This window comes from Peromyscus maniculatus, chromosome 8 (genome assembly GCF_049852395.1).
Source record: "Peromyscus maniculatus bairdii isolate BWxNUB_F1_BW_parent chromosome 8, HU_Pman_BW_mat_3.1, whole genome shotgun sequence".
NCBI lineage: Eukaryota > Metazoa > Chordata > Mammalia > Rodentia > Cricetidae > Peromyscus > Peromyscus maniculatus.
This window is the reverse complement of record NC_134859.1, coordinates 70791036-70817349: the sequence shown is the minus strand read 5'-3', so window position 1 is coordinate 70817349 and position 26314 is coordinate 70791036. Positions and strand designations below refer to the sequence as shown.

The following is a 26314-nucleotide window of genomic DNA, read 5'->3' as shown; positions in this document are numbered from 1 at the left end:
TTTGGAGTTTCCCAGTTACTGCAAACTGCCCGCACCTGTCCATCAAAATTCACCCAGCAGTTGACCCAAGAGTTAGTTAGAGGCATGCTGGCGCGCGCCTTTAATTTCAGCACTCGGGAGGTAGAGGCAAAGGCAGAGACAGGAGGATCTCTGTGAGTTCGAGGCCAGCCTAGTCTACATAGTGAGACCCGGTCTCAACAAACAACAAAGAGTGAGTTTGCCCTCACCCTTGGGTCCGCACCCGGGGCTGGCTGGCTCGCGCAGGGGAGGAGGCGGGGGTGGCTGAGAGGTGGTGATTAGTCACTGACGGAGACGCTCACACCTTTTACCCGGTGTTTTCCTGCAGTTACCTCTCTGCATCTGGACAGAACCCTCGAACGCCAAGCCCAGAAGCCGGGCTGGAGGACAAAGCCGCGAGCGGGGTCTGCGAGCGCGTCCAGGTAAGCAGGCACCGGGGCCGGGACGCCCCGCCCGCGACGCAGCGCGCACGCGCAGCGCCCGGAGCCCACGCGCATCCCCGCCGCGGGCCCGCGCTCGGGAGAGGGCGGCAACGCGCAGGGAGCGGGAGGCGCGCGAGGCGGGCGGCCAGAGAAGCCGCGAGCCGTGTAGCAGGACGGACCCGAGAGTGGCCATCGCAGCCGGGACGCTTGGTACGGGGTGTGGGGGACGCCAGAGGGAGCCGCGTCCGCGCGACCCTCCTTTCTGCAAACTTTGTGCGGATGCCCGGCGGCCTCGGGGCTCAGGGTGGGAGAGGATGGGGCTCCCGGACCTCAGCTGGCGGGGGGGGCAGCATGCACCCGCGACCAGCGCCGCCTGCCCCTGGAAACACTTGGCTTTCTGCGATGCCAAGTACTCAACTTGAGCGTCTCTCCGCGGTGGTCGATTGGTGTGCAGTGCTCACGTATGGCTCTTATTTCTCCTAAGTCTCCTTGCTCCGGAGCGAAGTTGAACTGTGCTGAGCTTGGGATTAGGGGAGGGAGCCGAGTGGTGTAGCTGCCTGACGTGGATTGTATAACTACCTTGTGTTGAAGTGGATGTTGCCAGTGGCACCGGCTAATGTTGTGGTAACTGGGCATCTTGGAGGCTAAGGGAAGGCGGGGTGGTTTACCAGTAGCCTCACTGTCTAGGGACACTTAAAAACAACACCTTGTACTTTCCACTCAGGAGAGCCCTACGGCGTTTGACTTATATTCGCTGGTTAGTTTTCTGTGGGGTTTATAAGAGGTAGGTGGCAGAGCTGTGCTTTCCCCTTTTGCAGATGTAAAAACAGAGGCAAAGATTCTGATTCTTAACTGACTTTAATGGAATGTGGTCCAAGAGTTTTAACTCAGTTTCCTGCAATTCTCGCTCCTAAGTAGCCACTTCGAAGTTTAGTGGGATACCGGAACATCCTCCCTGAGGTCAATGAAAGGTCAGAGAGGCCAGGGTCAGTGGTCTGCAGCTGCAGGCTTACGCCATAAATCTAAGTGTCCCTTGGAGAAGATGCAACTTTTTTTTTTTTTTTCTAATTGCTTGCTCTTTAAAAACGGGGGAACAAAGCTGCTGTATGTATTCTTTGCGAAGTTGCATGTGTTTAGGGCTGCAATTTTGCCATTGTCTTTTGTGGACTCATAAAGGGCACTTAGTCTCAGTTGCTTTGAGGAACGGAGGAATGAGGCTCCCCCCGAATGAGTAACCATGTCTTCCTCGTCAGAGACACCTTAAGAATTCACATCAGGTCAGATGAGGGCCGAGAATTCCCAGGAGGAGGGAAGAAGGAGCCCTGCACAGGCGGCTTGACACATGGGCCCCACTCCTGCCTCCAGCTCTGACTCACCTTCTGACGCTGGGGGAGGAGAAAAGCTGCTTGGTATTTTTGGCTTTCCCCCATAAAACGGGAGACAGTTGGCTTCATTCGAGTCTTCTCAGCATCCCTGTCGAGCGTGGCTGAGCCGAGTTCTCCTCGGAAATCTTTGCTACTGGCTGACTGCAGGTATGCATTCTGCGAGATCCCTTAATCGAATAGCGTACAGACTGACTCCCATCCTAAGAAATGGCTAGAGGCTCTAAGTCTGGGAAAACCTTCAAGACTTTGGGATTAAAATCATCGTTAGGGGAGAGCTCTTAGCCTTGGCATGTGGGGTTTTGTTTTAAAACAAGATGGATTCAAAATATTTTCTCAGCATCACAGGAAAGGCTTTGCTCATTCTGTATGAAAAGTTAAAAACTTTACAGATGAGGACCTTGTCTTCCTGTAATCACCCTCAAAAGAACAGCTGGGTGTCTTTCTGTTGATTTGTAGCTTATAGACTCTTCCCAGCATTTTCATAGATGTGAATTTGCATAAGTGATTTGTTAACAAAATTATTTTAAAGTTGACTGGTCCTGTTTGTAGGGATTTGATTTCTGGAACAGGTAGCATGCTTTTTAAGTACAATTAATTGTGAAATGATGTCAGCTCTGATAGCCCCTCAGTCTTCTCCCAGCGACGGGCAAACGAGCCCTTCACAAACAATGTGAAAGTCATGGAATCTTTACGATGCCTGGCTCTACTCTCAGGTGCAAAATGGAAACTTTCCTATTAAAACCCAAACATGCACGACCGACAGCCTCGGATTGTCTTTGCTGAGAGAAGACACAAGAGGGAGCGGAAGGCTGGGAGAGTTGCTAAAGCAACCGAGGCGGCCTGGGTATAAACTTACAGAGCTGGCATTTAAGGTGGTAGCTTCATTATTTATGATAGCTTCACCGGGGCGACACAATAGAGAAGAAGACGTTAATGGGGGTCACGGTCAAACCGGCAGTGGCAGGAAAGGGTTCACGTTACACAATTCATGTCAGCAGTGCATGGGTTGACATAGCAAACATTTTATTGAGTAGTTTTGCTGTTCCAGAGGCACTGGGCTGAGGACTGAGGTAGAGGGCAGATGAGGGCTCTGACCTTAGACGCTGAGTAACAGTGACATTCAGAGAGGACGTGTTCTTTCCCTGGACTAGCCGGAGTGGAGAATGTCTGGTAGTCAATGATGTATTTACTTAACCTTTTAAATGTGACTTACAAAGATAAAGGAATGCACTGAAAAGGTAACTTGATGAGTTATTTCAGAGAAAATGCAAGTGTAACTAATCTCATAGGCCAAGAAGCAGACTCCATCTATTCCACCCACCCCCCACCCACCCCCTCCCACCACCACTACTTTTTCAGCCAATTACTATACCAGCTTTAATAGAAATAATCTCCTTTTTCTATGGCTTTAAACCTCCTAGGTACAAACCTCTGAACAGCTCAGCTGTTCATTCCTCTTTTACCTTTATTTATGCTTTATGCAACATTCTTGTAGGTCATTTTGTTTGTCTGTCTGTCTGTTTGTTTGTTTGAGACAGGGTTTCTCTAGGTAGTCCTAGCTATCCTGGAAAACTCACTCTGTAGACCAGGCTGGCTTTGAACTCACAGAGATCTGCCTGCCTCTGCCTTCCAGTGCTAGGATTATAGGCATGTGCCACAACACCAAGCTTAGATCTATCTTTTGGTTGGCACTATATATATGTGTGTGTGTGTGTGTGTGTGTGTGTGTGTGTGTGTGTATAAATATGTATATATGTGTGTATACATCATATACACATACACATCACATATTTACACACACAGTACTATATATACAGACATGGACATGTAAATTCATGTACTATAGTGTTTAAATTTTTATTTGTACATTTTTATGCATGTGGGTGTTTCAGTGACATGTTTGTCTATGTACTGTATGTGTGCCTGGTGCCCAGGGAGGTCAGAAGAGGGTGTCAGATCCCTAAGACTGAAGGTAAACAGTTGTGAGCTGTCTTGTGGGGGCTGGGAATTGAACCTGGGTCCTCTGTCATAGCAGCCAAGTGCTCTTATCCATTGAGCCATCTATGATTTTTAAAGCTTCATCAATATTGTTTGAGATTGTAGTTGAATCATTTCGGGGTGAACATACCTCAAACTGTTTGTCAGTGTTGATGAACATCTGGATTGTTTGTGGTCTTGGGCAATTATGAATAGTGCTGGGTCAGATGTGATGCTCCTTTCCCAATTTACATTCCTCCAGTGCCATCCACCTTGAAGTCATCGGTCACTGTGTTTGCTCTTAACCACAGTCGGCTTGGCTGTTTAAGTGAATAAGTGACATGGGGTGGTTCCTGCTATGTCATACACCAGTGTGTTTATGCGCATGGTGGTTTACCTGCATGTACACCGCATGCCTTCAGAGGCCAAAAGGCATTGGAACCTCTGGAACAGAAGTTAGAGACAGTTAGAGACTGTGGGTTAGAGACCAGGTGGGTGCCAGGAATTGAACCAGGGTCCTCTGGAAGAGCAGCCAGTGTTCTTTTTGTTTGTTTGTTTTGTTTTGTTTCTAGACAGGGTTTCTCTGTGTAGTTTTGGTGCCTGTCCTGGATCTCACAGAGATCCGCCTGTCTCAGCCTCCCGAATGCTGGAATTAAAGGCGTGCGCCACCACCGCTCGGCATGGCAACTAGTGTTCTTAACCACTCAGCCATCTCTCCAGCCCCACTAATGTGTTTCTATTTATCCACGTTAAGTTCTATGGTTTTATCCATGTTAAGTTCTATGGTTTTAGTCTGGCAGTGGTGGTGCACACCTTTAATCCCAGCATTTTGGAGGTGGAGAGGTAGGTGAATCTCTGAGTTCAAGGCCAGCCTGGTCTACAGAGTGAGTTCCAGGACAGCCAGGGCTGCACAGAGAAACTCTGTCCCGAAAAATAAAAACAAAAAGTTCTGTGGTTTGGGTTGACATATCATTTAAACACAAAAGACAGTTTTTCCACTGTACTTAGTTGAAAAATATTCAACAGAATCTTTGTACTGATTTTATTTGACAGTTTATAGTTACAAAAAAATTACCTATGCAAAATGAGGTACTAAAAATAAAAGTCTTTTTTTAAATTTATTTTTATTTCATGCATTGGTGTTTTCCTTGCATGTATGTCTGTGTGAGGATGTCAGGTCTCCTAGAAATGGAGTTACAGACAGTTGTGAGCTGCCATGTGGGTGCTGGGAATCACCCAGGTCTTCTGGAAGAGCAGTCAGTGCTCTTGACCACTGAGCCATCTCTCCAGCTCCAAAATAGAAGTCTTTAAAGGTCTTAAGGGATTCCTACTCCTGGTGAATACTTGCTTTGTGCCCAGCTCTAAAGGTGGAGTTCAAAGTGTGTGAAGTGGGCATGAACTCAGACCCATCCTTGGTCAGGGACCCTGAGGACAAGGACAGATACACTTGTGTGCGTGCATGTCACTAAGAGGCACAGAACACAGCCACACACAGCACCCGCAAGAATCAATGGTACATGGTTGTCAATCTAAGTTTTTCTCTCACTCTTCCTTCGTATGTAAAAGCAACTTAGAATACACTCGCCACAGAGATGTCCTGCTTTCGGAGCACACTTTGGCCAGGCTTTGGTTTGCCTGTGTTTGGGTTTGCTGGCGGGAGATAAAGTTAGGGATGTGTGGGAGGAAGGAGCGAAATGAAGTCATCACAAGACATGTACTAAATTCTGGTCTGTACTGAGTGCCTGTTACAGCTCCTCTGTCCTGAGAGCATAGGTCCCGTGCCCTACCAGCTGGCCCAGGAGACTCCTTCTCACAGCCTGAGGGATGATGCAAGAATGAGTTCAGCGGTCCTTTCTAGTTCTTCTGTAAGGCACCTTAAAAAAGACGCTCTCTTACGGGTGCTTTCGGTTTTTATTTACATATGCCACAAAGACTTTTTTTTTTTTTTTTTTTTTTTGCTTATTAAAGTTTTCTTTTTTCAGACCTGGCTTTCAAGAAAAGATGGGTGGGAGGAAGGGAAACCCCCTTGGTGCGCTTTGATAACCTTTGGCCCGGCAGCTGCTGCCAGTCACTTGCCAGTGACTTGCCAGCGAGGCTGGCTCAGCTCCTCCGAGCCCTGTAGTGGTGACGCTGACAGGGAGCATTTCTTGTCCAGTTGTCAGCCCTTCACTCCTCCTGCCATCCCATAGTCTCTGGAGGAAAGGGCCCTTTTGAAATCCATGCCCAGTCAGGTCCCAGATTGATGGCCTGTGGCAGGCTTTTTTTTTTTTTTTTTTTTTAAGATTATTTTACTTATTTTTGATTTTGAGGTTTATTATGAGATTATATCATTTTTCCTCTCCTTTTCCTCCCTTCAAGCCCTCCCGTATACCCCTCCCTGCTTTCCCTCAAATTAATGACCTTTTCATTGTTACATGTGTATATATGGATATGTATACACACATATGTTCCTGAGTATATTCTGCTCAGTCTGTACGCCATTACTTGCATGTGTGATTTCAGGGCTGACCACTGGGCACTGGATAACCAGTTGGTGTGCTCTTCCCTTGGAAAGACGGCTTTTCTGACTCCTTGGTCTTGGAGTTTGTAGCTGTGCAGTGAGACAACTTTAACTAGAACATTCACTTGCATGGCAGAGAGGGCATGTGAAGCTCCAGCCTTCCTCTCCTTGGGGGGGAGGGGTGCTGGGCGGGCGAGAAGGAGGTGGTGGGTGTGAGTTTGCCACAGGTGATTAGGACACACTGCACACTGGTGAAAATAAGATTGGGGACGACACTATCCTCATACAAATTACGTATAAACTTGAAGGGCTTTTTTTGTTTTTTTGTTTTTCCAATGAAGAATTCAGCCAGGTGTGGTGTCCTATTTTTATAAATTGCTGGCACTTGGGTGGTGGAAGGCTGGAGGATCAGAAGTTCAAGGTCATCCCCTGATAGCAAGTTTGAGGCTAGCCTGGGCTCAGGAGACCCTGTCTCAGAAAACAAAAGGCACTATCAAGTCGAAGCCCTCTTGGGCCCCTTCTCTTCTTCCTCCTTCACTGAAGCTGTGTCCGCTATGAATTCCATAGTTTCCATCCACCCTGTTTATTTTCTTATTCATGATACTGTGTGTGTGGCTCACAACAGTCTGTAACTCCAGTTCCAGGTAATCTGATGACCTCTTCTGGCCTCTTCACATCCTTGATGCACACACATGATCTACAAAGGCATGTAGGCAAAACAACCCTACACATAAAACAGGTTTTTTTTTTAAGATTTAGCTATTTATTATATACACAGAAGAGGGCGCCAGGTCTCACTACAGATGGATGTGAGCCACCACGTGGGTGCTGGGAATTGAACTCAGGACCTCTGGAAGAGCAGTCAGTGCTCTTAACCTCTGAGCCATCTCTCCAGCCCCCAGGCATCTGTTTTTAATAATGAAGAAGGAAAAATGGAAATTAACTTGTCAGTACTCTTTTAATTTGGTATAAACTCCACACACACACACACACACACAAATTGGGTCAGGTATATGATAAATCCATGCAGGGAGAAGGGTGAAGCTTGCTGCTGCAGTTTTTAGGACTCTGATCTGGTCCAGTTGCACATCAAAGGGTAAGTTGGCCAAGAGTGATCACTAACTCTGAAGGGCTTTCTTCCTGAGTACTTAGTTCTAATTTCAGAACCCTTTTGTTTCCTTAAAGTGATAGTGTAAACTTTTAGGGACCGAGATCTTGGGAGGACATCTTCATTTTCTGGTCCTGCTTCTCAGGGACAGTCCCAACTTTGTCAGCTTTGAGGACTTCTGGCTTTTTCTCTTTTTAAAGTACCTCAGCTTTATGGGCTGTTATTTAATCATGATTACATTTCACCAGGCATCTGTGGTTCACTTTTTTTTTTTTTTTTTTTTTTTTGCTATTTCTATAAGGTCCTAAGGTGGTATTTACATAGGCTGTTGCATAGATTATTTCAAGTTGTCAACAAGCAGGCGTGGATGTCTTCGTGGGCTCTCGTCAGCACCTCAGTGGTTCAGTTTGTATGTCTTTTCACAAGGAAAAGACAATTCTGGCAGTTTAGGACTTTGAGATGTTAAAATCTCGAGCTTAGAGGACAGGAACACAGCCTGACCTTATATTCCTTAATTCTTTCTCACTGGACCTTTTGGGCGTCGTTAGAATGGCTGGTCTGCTGTAGTAGGGGTTGAGTAGCAGTCAACAGTGCCCAGCTGGTGGCAGGAGGTCCTGGTCCCAGAGGGGTCACTCGTGTTCTCTGTAGAGGCTGGGAAAGCCTCTTCACCCTCCTGTTCCCCTCTGGCCCCTCATCTGGGAAGCACAGGAGAGTGGTAGCATCCTTCTGCTGCTCTGCAGGCTGCAGTAGCCTCTGCAGGGGCACAGGAGCTCTTGTTTGGCTTGGCAGGAGAGTGAGCAGCACCTCCTGCACTGGAATGTGGATGTAGATCACCTTGTGACCTGCAGAATTTGATCTGTAGTTGTTGGGATATTGGCTGAAAGTCTGCATTTCTGTCAAGTGTGTGGAGGGGCAGTGCTGCTGGCGTTGGGAGTAGTTGGGAGTACACACAGGGAGTAGCGAGGGGCAGTAACAAAGGGCCTGTGGTCTGCATCTAGAATCTGGAAACAAGGGTCTTGAAAGGCAATAAGTGGCGGGGGGGGGGGGGGGGCTGGTAAGATGGGTCCGCAGATAAAGGTGCTTGCTGCCAAGGTTGACGACCTGTGTTTCCACATGGTGGAAAGAGAACCACCTCTTGACCTCCACACATGTGCCATGGCATGTGTATACCCAGACACATGTACAGTACACAAAATAAAATATAATTTTAAAAAAGGCAATAATGACAATATACCCTTAATGGATTGGAGAAAGAAGCATGTTAGTCTAGCCTATGAGACTCCATCTGCCAAGATCTAGATGTGCTCCCGCGAGGCCCTTGTGCTGGAGGCTTGGTTTTCAGTGTGGCCATGTTGGGAGGGTGGAGCTTTGAAGATGTGGGGCCTACCACAAGGTAATTAGGTCACTGGGGCAGCACCCTCAGATTAGGGATTGGTGCTATTTTAGAGTAGGCTCTCTTGAGGGTGAGTTGTCCTGGGGAGTCAGTCTGGCCCCTTCCTGGTCTCTGGCTTTGTTGCATCATTCCATGTCTCCCACCTGATGCTACCACGTTGTGACGCAGCTAGAGGCAGTATGGATGAAGCCAGCCCCACATGTGAGCCACATAAACCCTGTTGAGGGGATTACTGAGAGAAAACCCAGGGCTTCGTGTCTATCAAGCATGTATTTCTACCCCTGAGGTGTATAGCCAGCCCTTGACACAGCACCCAGCCTCCGGCATTTTGTCATAGCAGTAGAAGACATACTTGCTGTAGCTCCCTCAGGAACGACTGGGCCTTTGGCATTGCTGGTTGATTTGACTTGGCTTTAATCATGGGTTCCTCCTTCGCGTTGCTACAGGATCTGTTGTTTGCATCTGCCATCTGAGTCACTTAGTGTTTGTCTCTTCCCATTACTCGGTTGTTTTTAGAAGGGTGTCATGCCTTTCGTCATGGTAATAAGATTTTTGACAGCCCCCCCTTTTTTTTTTTAAATTTTGGGACAGGGGCTAATGTAGCCCAGGCTGTCCTTAAACACACCATGTAGTCTAGGCCTTCAACTGCTGGCCCTCCTACTCACCTCCCAGATGCTGTGATTGTTCGTATGGCCACCACGCTCTGCTTTCCAGCACCTAGGCCATGGACCTTGAATGATCTATTCACAGATTCCTATAGCCCAAGAACCCGGACCTTGTATAGTGGGGATAACTTGTATTTGCTTCATAATGGCTAGGTCCTCAGTGGGCAATTAAAGTCAGGAGTGACATGGGGCCTGGGGCTAGGCCCGTGCTCAGGTGTCTGACATATCTAGTCACTGATCAGCTGGGACCTCCCCTGGGCTGTTGGTTGGAACGCCTACATATAGCCTGTCACATGGCAGCTGTTGGACTAGTTTGGGCTTCCTCACAGCATAGCACCTGAGTTCTAAGAGCAGATCCTGGTTAGAACCTCACCTCGGAAGCCTCATGTCTGTTCTGTTCTTTTGGTTGAGGCCTTCACAAACCTCTGGGTTTCTAGGGACATGGGCCCCACCCTGGGAGAAATGTCAACATTATACTTTTGGTAAATAACTCAGTAAACACTGCCCTATGAATGAATGACCATGCGGTAAGCACCGAGCTGGGTGAGAGTCACTGTTGTACAATGTTAAGTTGTGTTACTTTTGTTTATGTTGCATTTGTTTAACTCTGTGAAGCTGTGATACTGTGCCTGTCTAAAACACCTGATGGTTTAATAAAGAGCTGAACGGCCAATAGCAAGGCAGGAGACAGAATAGGCGGGGCTGGCAGGCAGAGAGGATATATAGAAGGAGAAATCTGGGAGGAAAAAAGAAGTAGCCAGAGAAGGAGGAGGATTTCAGGGACCAGTCACCCAGCTACCCAGCAAGTCATGGAGTAAGAAACAAAGAAAAGTGTGCAGGAATAGAGAAAGGTAAAAGCCCAGAGACAAAAGGTAAATGGGATAATTCAAAGTTAAGAAAAGCTGGCAAGAAACAAGCCAAGCTAAGGCCGGACATTCATAATTCAGAATAAACCTCCATGTGTGATTTATTTGGGAGCTAGGTGGTGGACCCACAAAAGAGTAAAAACAACCAACAACAAGTCACACTTGAAACCTCAGTTCCAGGTTAGGCTTGGTGGTGCCCATCTGTAATTCCAGCACCTGGGATGGGGAGGCAAGATCAGGGGCTCAAGGCCAGTGTAGGCTACATGAGATCTTATCTCAAAGTTAAAAAGAAAGAAAAAAGATTCTGGCTGGGTCTGGTGATTTAGGTCTGTAATCCTGGCAACTGGGGAAACTGAGGCAGAATTGCCATTTCAAGGATTGTCTTGACTGCAAAGTGCGTTCTAGGTCAGCTTGAAGAACTTACTCTGTCTGTCTCAGATAAACAAAGGGCTGGGAAATGAACTCAGTGGTAGAGTGCTTGTATGTTTGGTTCCCTGTACTACAAGGAAAAAAAAAAAATCCAGGTTACACTACGCTCCTGCTGAATACAGCCCTCATCTCACATAGTTGCCTGAAGTTTTTCATTGTATCCCAGCTTGGACGACCGTTGTATTTACCATACAGAACCAAAGCCAGTTTTTGCTTTTTGAATCAGTCTCACACTCTAGCTGGTGCTGGCCTGGAACTCACAGCAGTCTTTCTGGCTCAGACTCCTGAGTCCTAGGATTACAGGAATGAGAGAGTATGCCTGGCCTAGAACCAGACGTCTTCGGATTTGTAGATCCTATCACTATTCTGGATTTTTGTCTCCCTGCTCCCATCAAATGCAGAGCCCATCTCCTGCTCTGGGCTGTGATGTGTTGTTCTCCAGTCGCATGTAGCTAGTATCATGCAGTGGGTTTAGCACCTGTGTCCACACAAGGTCAAGGAGATGCTCAGCTGGTCTCACCACACAGGCAGTTGGTGGCTGAGCCGGGTGGAGCTGTCTAAAGTGTTCTGCTGGTTTTGATTTGGATTTTCTGAGAGGGCATCTCACACTAGAGTCTGGTTCCTTGGTGCTCACTGTAGCCTAAGCTGGCCTCAAACCCACCGCGATCCTCCTGCCTCAGCTTCCCAAGTTCTGGGATTAAAGATGTCTTTAGTTTAGTTTAGTTCCTATGTACTGTGTGCATTTGTCCTCATCCAAGAACACTGTTGTATCACTTCAGTAGTATGGAGGAAAAAACAAAATGGCCTCACCTCCTACCGTACGTAGACTGTCAAGGTGCCCCACTCAATCAGCTCACTTTTTACCGTTAAAGCAACTTGTGGGTATTTTTATTTCATTTTACTTCAACATGAATATTACACCATAGTTATGAGAATTGTACTAATGTTCTGTCAAGTGTTTCCTTAGTGAAAGACTATCAATCATGTTATGACTTTTGGGCTCAGTGTGGTGGCCCACGCCTGAAATCCAAGCCTTTGAGAGGTAGGGGTAAGATGATCCGGAGTTCCAGGTCAGCGTCAACTACATAGTGAGGTCAGGGCTAGCCTGGACTACCTGAGACCCTGTCTCAAAAACAGAGTGACTCAACTTTCCCTTCAGTGGTGCACATTTGTGGTTTAATAGTGAAAATAAGTGAGAAAAGCTTACTTTTATCACTCTTACCACTGTGTTGGCTAAAATGCTTCTGTTTTAAAAGGAGTGACCTTAAGGTTTCATCATTTGTTTTTTACAGAACTAGATAGATGCTTAATAGGAGGATAAGATGTGACTGCACAGCTTTTTGAGAATAAAGTAACAGTGTTCTCGGGGCTGGAGAGATGGCTTAGGGCTCAGCACGCCTTTTGCTCTTGCAGAGAGAGGACCTCCCTGCAGTTCCCAAGCCCCACCTCTCTCTAGCTCCAAGGGCATCTAATGCTGTCTTCTGGCCTCTGTGGTCACTTGCATACACCTACACAGACAAATCTCATGTGTGTGTGTGTGTGTGTGTGTGTGTGTGTGTGTGTATCCTTTTAATTTCTATAACATACATACATATAACATACACACACACATATTATATATGTCCATATATATCCTCTTCCCACCCTGTATGTACTGACCCTCTGACATTCCTAAAGCTAGTAATTTTATTACTTTCTTTATTTAAATTTTAAATTAAAATATAATTACATCACTTCTCCCTTCTCTTTCCTTCCTCCAACCTCTCCTATGTCCCATCCCTACTCTCAAATTGATAGCCTCTTTTTCTTTTAATATATATATATGAACGACTATATAAATACAACCTGCTGAGACTGTTTTTCTTTTGTGTGTGTATAGTTTCAGGGCTGACCACTTTGTACTGGATTACCAGTTATGGTGCTCATCCCCCTCTCTCAGCAGTCAGTCATTAGTTGCCTATAGGTCTTGGTCTAAGGGTGCGACCCTGTAAAAGTTGCCCCCTCCTCATTAGCATGCCTATTTAGTCATGGTTCATGTCTTGTTTATGCAGCCATTTTTTTAAATGGTTTTTCAAGACAGGGTTTCTCTGTGTGGTTTTGGAGCCTGTCCTGAGTTCTCCCTCTGTAGACCAGGCTGGCCTTGAACTCACAGAGATCTTCCTGAGTGCTGGGACTAAAAGTGTGCACCAACACTGCCCGGCTCTACAGCCATTTCTAAGAGAGGCAGTCACACAGCAGACCTCCTGGGCCTCTGGCTCTTAGAATTTTCCTGCCCCCTCTTCTTCAATGTTCCCAGAGCCATAGATGCAGGAGCTGTGATACAGATGCATCCACTGGGGCCGGGCTCCCGACAATCCACTGATCTCTGCATCGTGTCCAGGTGTGGTTTTCTGTCATGGTCTCCGTTTGCTGTAGAGAAGCGTCCTTGATGGAAGGAAGGTGGTAGTTACATTCATCTGGGGGTATAAGGATGAGATTTAGGATGTAGTAAGGAATTAAACTGGTCTTGCAAAGTGGTGGTAGTAGATTCTTTCCTAAGGTCCATGACTTCACCCACCCTGGGAAGCTGGCTAGGTCTCCAGTGCCAGGCATGACTTCCTCCTGTCTAGTGGACCTTAAGTCCAACTAGACAGCTGTTGGTCGCCACCAGCGTGTGAGTGAGCTCCACTTACTGCACCGTTGTGGCTGTCTTGTCATGCTGGTCATTGTGTGGTTCACTGGTGTCACAGCTGGGTAGGACTGTTCACTGCTTCCCTCCCTGGGCAGCTTGCATAGGACTTTCTGGCATTATGGAAGCCAGGCTGCAGAAAGGAGGCTTCCGGGGCAGATCCAGCCCCGTAGTCTGAGTGCTGTGTTCGAAACGTGTGTTATCTACGGCAACAGGGGCTTAACTTCAACCTCTGAGAGGCATCCAAAGGCAACAGCAGGAGTCTGTATTGGTTTCAGAGTCATTTGGACCCTGACCAATAACTTAAAAGAGTTCTTGTGATTGGTACCGGTTTTGTAGAATATGGTTTTTGTGGGGAGCACTGTTAGCCTAAGTGATAGAACTTCATATATAGTATAGTATGGAATATATATGTATATGTACACACATATAAAATGTATATAATGTATATAACATGTATAGTATACACACATATATGTGTACACACATATGTATGTGTACACACACACACACACACACCCCGACTCACCCCATGGTCCCAGCTAGGAGTATTTGAAACCATTTGGCAGGTCTCTGTAGCTCTCCTGCACCAGGGTGGTCACTTCCTGCATTTTCAACATGAGGGAAAACAAACAGTGGCTAGGATCTTTACTCCTTTAACTGCTGAGTCTAGTGGCTGTCAGCCTTAAGAAGGAAAGGCAGCGTTGGGGACACTGGTGTGGATGCTGTGAACGGGCCGGGACTCCCAGCCGCTCTCAGCCACATTGGCACTGATCCGGGTGTGGATTACCAGTGTGTAACCACAGGATAACTCTACATGCCCAGAGCTCTGTGTGCCAGGAGCAAGGGCAGCTGTTACTAGCTGGTGTGTTACTAAGATTACAGACAGGCCCCTGCGAGACACTGACACTGAACTTGGTTGGTTCCTAGCGCTTGATGCTTGTTATTCTGAGGCCAGGGTGTCAGTAGGTTGCCCTGGCTGTTTCTGAACTTTTTGCTGTCCTTCTGTGGCTCCTCCTGAGTGTTGCATTATCGGCATGCACTGTGCCTGGCATCCCAGACATCCTTACACCTGATTTTTCTGTTTTGTTTTGAGATAGTGTGTTATGGCTGATCTGAACTTGCTACATAGACCAGGCTGGCCTCGAACTCAGAGACCTGTCTGCTCTGCCTCCAAGTGCTGGAATTGAAAGCCTGAGTCAAAGACACACCTTCTGTGTTTGTTTTGGGACAGCTCTGCTTTCGCGCCTGTGGTGTGCTGTTACCGTTACTTTGGTCAGGAACCATTTTACCCTCTAAGAAGAAAATGCAGCTGCACCACAGCTTGGGAAGGCTGAGGTGGACACCACAGTCAGCATCGTGGAGGCTCGCATAGGCCAGCGTGCCACAGTGGAGGGTCCTGCTCACTCGGCCCTGGGGCGGTCTTCGATCCCGCACACACGGGCCAGACTTCCCGTCTGTCTCCCCCAGCACACGTCCGCTAAGTTGACTTTATGTGCCTAAGATGTAATACCTGTGGGCTTTTATATTCTTTATGGTTAGGTTCTGCCATTCTTAGAACTGGGTCAAACGAGGCTGCTTATGCCCACCCAGGGACAGCTCCTTGTGTCCCTATGCTGTGAGGAGGGTTCTGTGCCCTGGGGGGTGTGCAGGCTGTGGCAGTCCTCTGTTCTGGACACTAGGTGACAAGCAGGAGGAGCTTAGCCCGTCTGGGCTCAGGCTTGTCTGTCAGTGTTTAAAGGGGTCCTCCCTGGCTGCTGCCGTCAGGACACTGTGACATGGGTGACGAGGACATAGCATCCCACACAGTCCCACAGAGCGGCAGTGTGTGGTGCAGAGCTCAAGGCTGCTTTTTTTTATTTTTTTATTTTTTTTGAGCTTTCCTGGCTTTGCCTTCTCCAAGTCGCAATCACCCCGCCCGACACAAACTTATGTTTTCCAGCCTGTGAGGGGCAAGGGGACTTGTCAGAGACGCGTACCTGCCTTCTGAGCACTCGCTGGCAGAAGGTGTTTTTCTAAACCTTGTAGCCAGCTTTGGCGTTTTGGAGCAGGTTTGCTGGCACTGGCAGCGGCGGCGGCAGCAGGAACAGAGCATCGTGTCTGCCTTGCTTGGATTCTGCCTGGAGGACGCACAATCTGTCCTCCCGGTCCACGCTGAGCGTGTGAGCAGTAACAGGTGAGGTCGGGCCTCCAGCCTGCCTCTGCACAGCCCGGGACCCCGGAAGACCATCCTATAGAAAAGGCCTCTAGCCTGGGCACCCAGCTCAGGAGGGCCAGTAGCCTCCTGGATGGCAGGATTATTGGGGAGAACACAGGCTGAGTCCCTCCTAACTAGGCAATGAGACAGCTATGTGGAAATTTGGGTAGAGAGTCCTCAGTGCTTTGAGTTTGGCATTTTTTGCCACATTGACTTTGGTTCTTTAGAATTCTGCTGGGGGAAGACCTCACACGCTGCTGGCTTACATACCTTTTACACCCAACACATACCTCTCCTTACTCCATCACTTCCCCTGCCTCTGCAGGATGCACTTGTACCTGTAGTCCTCTGCAGACCCCGGTGGCATGGGCCAGCTCTTGGTGTGGAGCTCCAAGGAGGGGCAGCACTCTGAGCACCTCAGCCTTAACGGGGTGTCCTGGGTGTAGTACCACGTGGCCCCCACTGCTTCAGTGGTTCTCAGACTGCCCGACCCACAGCAGCAGCACCTGGGAAATTCAAGTTCTCCAGGCCTGCTCAGAACCACAGAAACTGGGGCCCAGTGGTCTGAGTCCTAACAAACCTCCCAGGGGATTCTGATAGGAAAGTCACTGCACTGTGATAAAACCGAACCTGCCTCTGGGATAGTAGAAGGTCTCATGGAACCCAGGCTGGCCCCTGGGTTGCTACAAATGATCTTGAACTCCTGGTCTTCCTGCCTCCACCTCCAAGTGCTGTGATTACAGGCATGAAACACTTACATGTATGATTATCTGTACGATTGCCTGCCTGGATGGATAAATGTACGTGCATACATATGTATGAATGCACTGTGTGTGTGCAGGCCTGGTGCCCACAGTGGTCAGAAGAGGGCATCATATTCCTCTTAGAACTGGAGTCAGGTTTGTGAGCTGCCTTGTGGGTACTGGAACTGCACCCTAATCCCTTCTAAGAGCAGGGCGTGGAGCTCTTAACTGCTGAACCTTCTATCTAGTTTCCTGTGGTGTTTTTATGTTGTTAACTAACACCACAGCTCATGTGTGGAGGTCAGAGGACAACGACCTACCATGTGGGTTCTCGGGAAGGAACTCAGGTCCTCCGGCTCAGTAGAAAGCACCTTTACCTGCTAAGCCACCTTGCCAGCCACAGAACTAATTTTTAAAATAATTTATTTTTATTTTATGTGCATTGGTGTTCTGCCTGCATGGATGTCTGTGTGAGGGTGTCGGATCTTGGAGTTATAAACATGTAGCTGCTACATGGTTGCTGGGAATTGAACCTGGATCCTCTAGAAGAGCAGTCAGTGCTCTTAACTGCTAAGCCATCTCTCCAGCCCCTCAGAACTGCTTTTGTTTGTTTGTTTGTTTGTTTTTTTCTTTTGCTGGGGTGGGTCTGAGTACTCACACATGCCAGGCCATAGACCTAAATCCCAGCCCCTAATTTTTCTTTTAAATTACTTTATTATATTCTCTTTTCTTTTGTTGTTTGCCATGGAGACAAGGTCTCCCTCTGTAGCTCAGGCTGTCCTTGAATTTGTGATCCTTTTGCCCCAGCTTCCTAGTGCTGGGATTATGGGTTTGCCTCACCATGCCCAGCTTTCAAAACTGTCTGAAAGTGTTGAACCTCCATATCACGCAATAGTCTTCACTCCTAGGTACTTAACTAAGGGAGGGCACTTGTGCACACCGAGGTCTGGCCCTGAACCTTTGTAGTGCTTTACTCACAACAGCCTTAAGCTAGAAACAATCCAGTATTCATCAGTAGGTGAGCAGATAAAGAAACCACATGGTGTATTTGCCCTGCAGAGTACTGCTCAGCAATAAAAATGGAGTTATGCCCAGCATTGCTGATGAATCTATGCTCAGAGAAGCCAGACACCCCCAAACTTACAGGATTCTTATAGACAACTTCAAAGGTAAGTGTGGTGGCACATGCATGTAATCTCAGTACTCAAGAGACCGAGGCAGGAGGATTGAGAGTTTGAGACCAGCCTAGGCTACATGGGTGGTTCAAGGCCAGGCTAGTAGTTAGCTAAGGTTGCCTAGTAAGATATTCTCTCTCTCTCTCTCTCTCTCTCTCTCTCTCTCTCTCTCTCTCTCTCACACACACACACACACACACACACACACACACACACACACACACACACCCTCAAAACCCAAAGAGGAATGGATTATAAAGGAGCATGAGGTGTTGAGTAGGATGAGCCGTATTTGGGCATTTATTATTTTGAAGGTCCGACGTCTGGAGTGTTTGTGTCAAAACTGTCAGGTGGCACATTAGGTGGTTATGTCAGTTTATGCATCATGTACATGTGAGCTAAGCTGTAACTGAGCATGTAAGTGTGACATTTATCTGGGTGAGGCGGGGGATCTGCGTGGGAGGGAAGCCCTTTCTGGAGACGGGCATGGTGCTTGTCAGGCTGCAGAATGGACAAAGGCTCGAATTGGGAAGAGGATGAACTTTCCAGCTTGCTCCCCTGGACAGCGGGGCCAGCTGTTGGTGCTGCTGGCTGTGGCCCTGCTGTGATGCTGTCCTGGACCCACGTATGAAGACAACGCTCACTCCACCCCACCCCACCTTGCACTTCTGTGCCCCGCGTCATAGCTTATCTTGCCACCTGTTCTTGCCACTCTGTTCTTCCTGCTGTGACTTCAGGTCCTCATGCTCCTGGGGTGACAGCAGGTGCCCAGAGGCTGTGGCTCTGTCTTACAGAGGCTGGGAGAGCACTCTGTGACGCCTTCAGTGGTATCGTGTGATGTGGTCCCCGAATTGCCTTTGTCCCTGTCATGGCCAAAACTGTAGCTAGTGCTTGCAGACTACGGGCTTATGTCTCTGAGACTTAGCTGGTATATTCCTTCAGTCACACCAGAAATGTTCAGCAGACCCCTGCTTTCAAGATTCACCCCAAATTTGATTTTTAGCAGCAAGAACCCAGGAGGAATCGCAGGGAACTTCCTGACTCACTACATCCTTGCCTCTTTGTCTTCCTACAGATCTGATTTGTAGACGCTGTAACCACTGTTTACCTAAGACCGTCTGGATCCAGACCAAGGGCTCCGGCTCTCTGGGCTCCTCAGCACGTGAGTACCATGGTGCTGCCACTGCACAGGCTGGAATGTTTGTCTGGCTGAGCACCCCGGTTTCCCATGGCACCAGGCTGCTGTTACACACTTGTCAGGATGCATCAACTATGAGACATGTTGGTTTGGCAGTGAGAGAGTAGTATGTCTGCAATCTCAGGAAACCAAATTACAATAATTGTCTTTTCCTTCTTGAGACATGGTCTCCCTGAGTAGCACAGGCTGGCCTGGGACTCGCAGTCCCCTGCCTGGCATATGCTACCACGCCCAGATCAATAATTTCCTCTTCTGTTGTTACAAATACACACCGATATTTTATACTAAACACTTTACTAATGAGAAAATACAGACTTCAGATACTGAACTAAATTTAATGTTAATTCCAGCACATCCCTGGACCCAGTAAAATTCACCTGGGAGCTTAGAATTGGCAGAGGAAGATAAGGTTATTATTTACATTATTCAGGTCAGCTCAGATAAATTCCCATTTAGCTGATTGACAGTAATAAAATTTGAAGACCATGCATGACCTTTAAAGCTGAGGGTTCAACTCTCTTGGTACTTATTAGCTTGTTTGAGGCAGGCCCGGGTTCTCTCCAGCACTGTATACATATAAAGACACACACACAATAACTGTGCTTTCAAATTGCCTGAGATTATTTTCATGGGAAGGCCACAGTAGTTTACCCAAATTTAATTGGACTTCCAGAGTATTCATGTATTATAAGAATTCTAAGAAACAGACGTCTTGGGGCTGGTGAGATGGCTCGGCAGGTAAAGGAGCTTGTTGCCAAGCCTGATAAACCTGAGTTCGATCCCTGAAACCCCTGTGGTGGAAGGAGAGAACCAACCCCCCCCCACAAGTTGTCCTCTGATCTCCTCATGGCCCCTCATCTATACACACAGACACCCCACACAAGAAGTAAATATAAAAAAAGGATTTTTAAACAGTAAAGAAGGTGGCTTTTTTGTTTTATTGTTTTGTTTGTTATTTTTTATTGTTGCTAGTTTTGTTGTTCCGTGAAGGCAGTTATTACCTACTTTGTCTGATGTGACATCTCTTTCCTACACCTTCTCCACAAGGTCTCCTTGTCTAGAATGGTTTAGGAAAACATGGGGTGAGGAGCACATGATGCTGGGGCTCTGGAGTACCACTTTTCCGATTTTTGGACAGGGACAGCAACTTAGTGATGAGGCACTTGCCTAGCCAGCTTGAATCTGGGTTTGATCCCAACACTGAGAAATCAAGGAATACCCCCTCCTTCAGCGGGATTCTGCCAGATGGCTCTTCAGGAACCAGTTAGGCATGTTTTCTGTCTTTAACTTTCCTAAAAATAGGGCGACTATTTAGGGCTTAAAAAAAAAAAAGCAGCTTAGTTTTATATTGATTTTTACATATTGGCATCGCAGGCTACATTTCCTAATAGTCAATAGAAAATGATTTATATATACTTCCTACAAAGAATGCACTCTGCCTTAGAAAATAACTTCCCCTTCCCCCAAGCACTGGAGGCAGCTGTGGTAAACGAATACCATGTAAAGTTCTGACAGAGACCTGTATCTTGCAGGAAGGAGGCTGCAGTCTTGAATTCCCCGGTGGAGGACGGACTCCACCATTCTCTGGTCTTGCCCCCTGATGACGAAAGTGTGACTACCGGCATCTTCATGAGCTCCAGAGGTCACAGCACGCTCCCACGAACTCTCATGGCTCCTCGGATGATTTCCGAGGGAGACATAGGAGGCATTGCTCAGATCACCTCCTCTCTCTTCTTGGGCAGAGGCAGTGTGGCCTCCAACAGGCACCTCCTCCAGGCCCGGGGCATCACCTGCATCGTTAATGCTACCATCGAGATCCCCAACTTCAACTGGCCCCAGTTTGAATATGTTAAAGTGCCTCTGGCTGACATTCCTCATGCCCCCATTAGGCTGTACTTTGACACCGTGGCTGACAAGATCCACAGCGTCAGCAAGAAGCATGGGGCTACCTTGGTGCACTGTGCTGCCGGGGTGAGCCGCTCGGCCACTCTATGTATTGCGTACCTGATGAAATTCCACAACGTGTGCCTGTTGGAGGCATACAACTGGGTGAAAGCCCGGAGGCCTGTCATCAGGCCCAACGTGGGCTTCTGGAGGCAGCTGATAGACTACGAGAGCCAGCTCTTCGGGAAGTCGACGGTTAAGATGGTACAGACACCCTATGGCGTCATTCCAGACGTTTATGAGAAGGAGTCCCGACACCTGATGCCTTACTGGGGGATTTAGTGCCGCCATACCCGGCATCCACAGCCCCTCAGCAGTACCAGCATCTGCCCCAGTCTTCTCCCCTCTTCCTCTCTCTGGTTCTCCCGCGAGTGTTTCGACACTGGGTGTTCGGGGTTTTAAGAGACGCGGAGGGGAAAACACACACGTTGCTAGTGACATTTTTTAAAACTAGCATTTTGAAATAGCAAACATGAACATCTTTAACTGGCCTTTAGTCCTTTATAACAGCTGGAACAGTATAGGATACTGCTCCGGCTTTCCTTCTGGCTCCCAAGCCTTTTGGAGCCTTGGCAGGTGCAGGAGGAGTCCATTGCAAAGATCACTTTGGGCCCTGATTAACCCTCTAGAGACCAGCTTTGCCCATGGCTGCCAGCTGGACAGATGTTTAGGGGATATCAAGGCCATCTCAGTCTCTACTGGATTAGCCTGGTCCTTTCTTTTCCTGTTATTTAGTGATTCTATAAGTTAAGTTAACCATTGTTATTTAGTTGATAAGTGATTATGATGAAAACCGTTGCAAAGACCCTCTTGAAATCAGTGTGCCCCGGGATTATATTAGCATTATTTTTAATAAACCTATCTGCTTAACATAAGCCCTTCACTAATTATTTCAGGTGTGTGTGTGCATGTGCGTCAATGGAAGAAATTCTCCAGACTGTTCAACTGTGGCCATTAGGACGGTCACAGTCAGTACTTAAATTAGAAACCCCAGCGGAATCACGTCAGCATTTCACACCCTTGCAGATGAACAGAAATCAGTATCATCCGCATGTGGGAACCGTGTAGAGTAGGTGCATCCAACCTACAGCTTGTGAGCAGTAAGATCCCAGAATAGCTGTGAATGCGGTCCTGTCAAAAGGTCAGGCACCCCTGGTGGGAAGCACACATATGGATAAAAGGTCTTGGGTTCCATTTCGCTTGGTAAATCAAAGTGTACCCAAGTGTCAAGTCCACCATCAGAGAAACAGAAGACATGCCTCTGCTCACCTAAGAACATAAAACTGTCTACAGCTAACCTCAGCATAAGCAAAGAGCAATGGCTTCCCTGAGCTTTGTAACTGTTCACTGTTCACATAAACCTGCTGGCACAGACCATCAGGGAAGCAGCAGAAGTTTAATAAGCTTTCCTAGGTGGCTGCTGGGAGGCCAGGCAGCCCCTGTCGGAGGGGGGAGCCGGTCAGTGCTTTTGCATTTGATTTGCCAGGTCGTGTGTTCAGGGAATGGTTTTTCTGGCTTTCTAATCTGTGTTAACAAAATACAGACATAGAATTCATCTATATATGTCACTGGCTATCTTACAAATTTTACCTGGTTAAGGGCAATGTTTTTCCATCAAAGTTTTACCTTTTCTTGTTTTATACTATTTATCCACCCTTATGTGTACACATTATCTAAACAGGAAGTTTTAAAACAGTTTCTCTGGGAAAGCAGAGGTGCATACATGCAACATCAGCACATGACCAAAAACAATTTAGGGAGACTGACTGGCTTTTTCAGTATGAAGCCAAGCTTTACGTCAGATGGTCTCTGTTTGAATAGGAGCCCCGAGCCCCATAGTAATCATTGTACTATAGAAGGAAAATACATGCTGACATTCTTTGTAACTAAGGAAAACTTTGCTGTGAAAACCCTGGCAAGGGCTGGGGAGATGGCTCAGTAAAATACTTGCTGGGCAAGTGTAAGGACCTGAGTTCAGTCCCAGAACCCACATTAAAAAATGCTAGGTATGCACTCCAGTCCCTCAGTTCCTCCAAACCCAATCTCCTAGTCTCATCCCTTCCCCCAACTCCAGTGGATCACACAGATCTTCCCCTCCGGGCCCCCTCCCCCCACTCAGTGCTTTATCCCACCTTCCCAGCGGGCACTCCCTGGGAACCCATAGGCTACTCTAATGGAAGCAAGTAGCTCAGGGCAGAGCTTCATCTCCCCCTCCATTCTTGCAAATCCAATCCCCCCAATCTCATTCCCAACTTTGTAACAGACCTGTTGTGGCTTCTCCTCATTCTCTGTTGTAACACAAATTCTAAACAGTCTTTTAATAAAAACCCAAGAGCCTGATATTGGAGTGAATGCTGAAAGATCAGAGAGACAAAGGAACAAGCCAACTCTTACCTCGAGGACTCCTCAGCATGAAAAGTTTTCCTCAGCTGAAAGACTGTCTCCTCATGCCTTATATACCTTTCTCTGCCCAGCCATGCCATTTCCTGTCTCAGTCTTCCTAGTGCTGGGATTAAAGACATGTGACTCCCAAGTACTGGGATTAAAGGTGTCTGCCACCACTGTCTAGCTGTTTCTCTCCTAGACTTGAGTCAATCTCATGTAGTCCAGGGTGGCTTTGAACTCACAGAGATTCGGATGGATCTCTGCCTCCCAAGTGCTAGGATTAAAGGTGTGTGCCACCACTGTCTGGCTTCTATGTTTAATCTAGTGGCTTGTTTTGTCTCTCTGATCTTCAGGTAAATTTTATTAGGGTATACAATATTATCACCACACTCTGTCCCCACTCCCAGGAGTCTAAATAGACCTTGGTGAACACCCTGCTTTCCTCCCCCCTGTGGACTCCCTCACCCCGCCCCGCCCCCATCTCCATTCCTAAGTGTCAGCTTCCAATACCCATAAACACATTTTACCTGGAACCACCAGTGGCCACACCTAATCAGGACCTGAGAAGAGGCCAACACTCTCCTAAGAACTAGAGAGGGCAACAGAAACCAAGAACAAATACCCGCCCAACAAAGACAAGACCCGTTATCAGCACCTAGAATGATAACCTTTCCAATCCCAAATGTCTAGACATCTGTGTAAAAACAGAGTAACAGCCAGGACACATTTCCACGAGAGCCCAGCAACCCTACCACAGCAGGCCCTGAGTATTTCAACACAGCTGAAGCACAAGAAAAAGACCTTAAAATAGCCTCTGTGAATATGATAGAGGTCCTTGAAGAGGAAATCAATAAATCCCTAAATCTATGAAAATACCAACAATGGAAGAAAATGAGAAAACAAACAAAAATAGTTCAAGACCAGAAAATGGAAAAAGAATAAATAAAGAAAACCCAAACTGAGGGAAATATGGCAATGAAAAATTTAGGAATTTGAACAGGAATCTCAGAGGCAAACCTTGCCAGCAAAATACAAGAGTGGAAGAGAGAATCTCAGGTATTGAAGACATGACAGAAGACGTGAATACCTCAGTGAAAGAAAATGTTAAATCTAAAACAATCCTGGCACAAAACATCCAGGAAATCTAGAACACTAAAAAGATCAAATCTACAAATAATAGGAATAGAGGAAGGAGAAGAAACCCATGTCACACAGACACATTTTTCAACAAAATCATAGAAGAAAATTTCCTTAACCTAAAGAAGGAGGTGCCTATCAAGATACAAGAAGCTTACAGAACGCCAAATAGACTAGACCAGAAAAGAAAATCCTCTTGGCATATACTAATCAAAACACTAAGTATAAAGAACAGAGAATATTAAAAACTGCAAGAGAAAAAGACCAAATAACATATAAAGTACAACAGAGGACCACAGACAGCAGCCCAGACTATTTATACCCAGCAAAATTTTCCATCATAGTAGATGGAGAAAGCCATAAAACCAAGTTTAAGCAATTTTTCTATCTATACACCCAACCCTACAGAAGGCCCTAGCAGGAAAACTGCAACCCTAAGAGGTTATCTATACCAGGTGGTGGTAACATACGTTTTTAATCCCAGCACTGGGGAGGCAGAGGCAGGCAGATCTCTGAGCTTGAGGCCATCTTGGTCTACAGAGTAAGTTCCAAGACAGCCAGGCCTACACAGAGAAATGCTGTAAATTGATTAATGTAATCCACCATGTAAACAAACTGAAAGACAAAAAACACATGATCATCTCACAGAAAAGGCCAGCACTCCTTCATGATAAAAGTCCTAGAGAGATTATGGATACAAGGGACACACCTCAACATAATAAGGGCAGTTTACAGCAAGCCCATAGCCAACATTAACTAAGTGGAGAGAAACTCAAAGCAATTCCACTAAATCAGGAACAAGACAAGGTGGTTCACTCTCTCCGTACCTATTCAACATGGTACTCCAAGATTTAACTAGAGCAATAAAAGACAAGTGAAGGAGATCAAGGGGAGACAAACTGGAAAGGAGGAAGTCAAAGTATCTTTATTTGAAGATGATATGATAGTGACCTTAAAAATTCCATTGGGGCGTGGTGGTGGTGATGGCGGCGGCAGTGTATGTGTATGCCTTTAAATGCATATGCCCAGCACTCATGAGGCAGAACCAGGAGGATCTCTGTGAGTTCGAGGCTAGCCGGGTTTACAGAGAGAGATCCAGGACAGGCACTAAAACTACACAGAGAAACCCTGTCTCAAAAAAAACAAAAACAAAAATAAAACAAAACAAAAATTCCACTGGGAAACTCATAGCTGATAATTTCTTTTCTTTTTTTTTTATAAGCAAAGTAGCTTGATACAAAATTAACTCACAAAAATCAGCAGCTCTCCCATATACAATGACAAACAGGCTGAGAAAGAAACCAAGGAAAACATCTTTCACAATAGCTTCAAATGATATTACCAAGCAAGTGAAAAAAACTTGTATTCTGTGAGTTTGAGGCCAGCCTGGTCTACAGAGCGAGTTCCATGACAGCCTACAAAGCTAAACAGAGAAACCCTGTTTCAAAAAACTCAAAACAAAACAAAACAAAACAAAACTTTAAGACACTGGAGAAAGGAAATGAAAATATCAGAAGATGAAATCCTATGTACATGAATCGATAAAGATTAATATGTAAAAATGGCCATCCTACCAAAAGTAATCTACTGATTCAATGCAATCCCCATCAAAATTCCAACACAATTCTTCACGGATCTTGAAAGGGCAATTTTCAGCTTCATGTGGAAACACAACTAAAACAATCCTGAATACTAAGAAAGCTGCAGGAAGTATCAACACCCTCAATTTCAAGTTATACTATAGAGCTACAGTAATAAAAACAGCATGGTATTGATACAAACACAGACATGTTTATCAATGGAATCAAACTGAAGACCCAGACATAAACCCATATGCCTATGGACACCTGTGTTAGGGTCCACGAGAAGTCCCAAAAAAGACCACCAGACATGACGCAATCAACAAGAGCATTTACTATCTCGAGAATAAAGGTACCAGCATGCTATGGCCACACACATCCAAAACAAACGCAAAGACCCCCAAGGAACGCTTGCAGGCTCTTTTATAGACAACTAAAGGAATTCTAAAAACAGTGTGATCATTCTACCTAGGATTGGCTTATGCAAGTGCCAATCATATTAGTACATTTCTAATTGGTTAGGG

The 26314-nt window shown here is 46.7% G+C and overlaps 1 protein-coding gene across 4 annotated transcripts; it reads left to right on the top strand.

The window, feature by feature from the left end:
- The first annotated feature begins 351 nt into the window (after positions 1-351).
- Positions 352-21563, top strand: Dusp14 (dual specificity phosphatase 14). 4 transcript variants are annotated; one of them, XM_016001708.3, is made up of 3 exons: positions 352-440; positions 18622-18708; positions 20277-21563. In XM_016001708.3, the coding sequence occupies exon 3, from the start codon at positions 20374-20376 to the stop codon at positions 20968-20970; it is 597 nt and encodes a 198-aa protein (XP_015857194.1). In that variant the 5' UTR covers positions 352-440; positions 18622-18708; positions 20277-20373; the 3' UTR covers positions 20971-21563. The 4 variants fall into 4 exon arrangements, with proteins under 4 accessions (XP_015857194.1, XP_006983228.1, XP_015857193.1 ...); XM_006983166.3 differs by lacking the exon at positions 352-440 and adding an exon at positions 520-650; XM_016001707.3 differs by lacking the exon at positions 352-440 and adding an exon at positions 1833-1972.
- The last annotated feature ends 4751 nt before the right edge of the window (positions 21564-26314 follow it).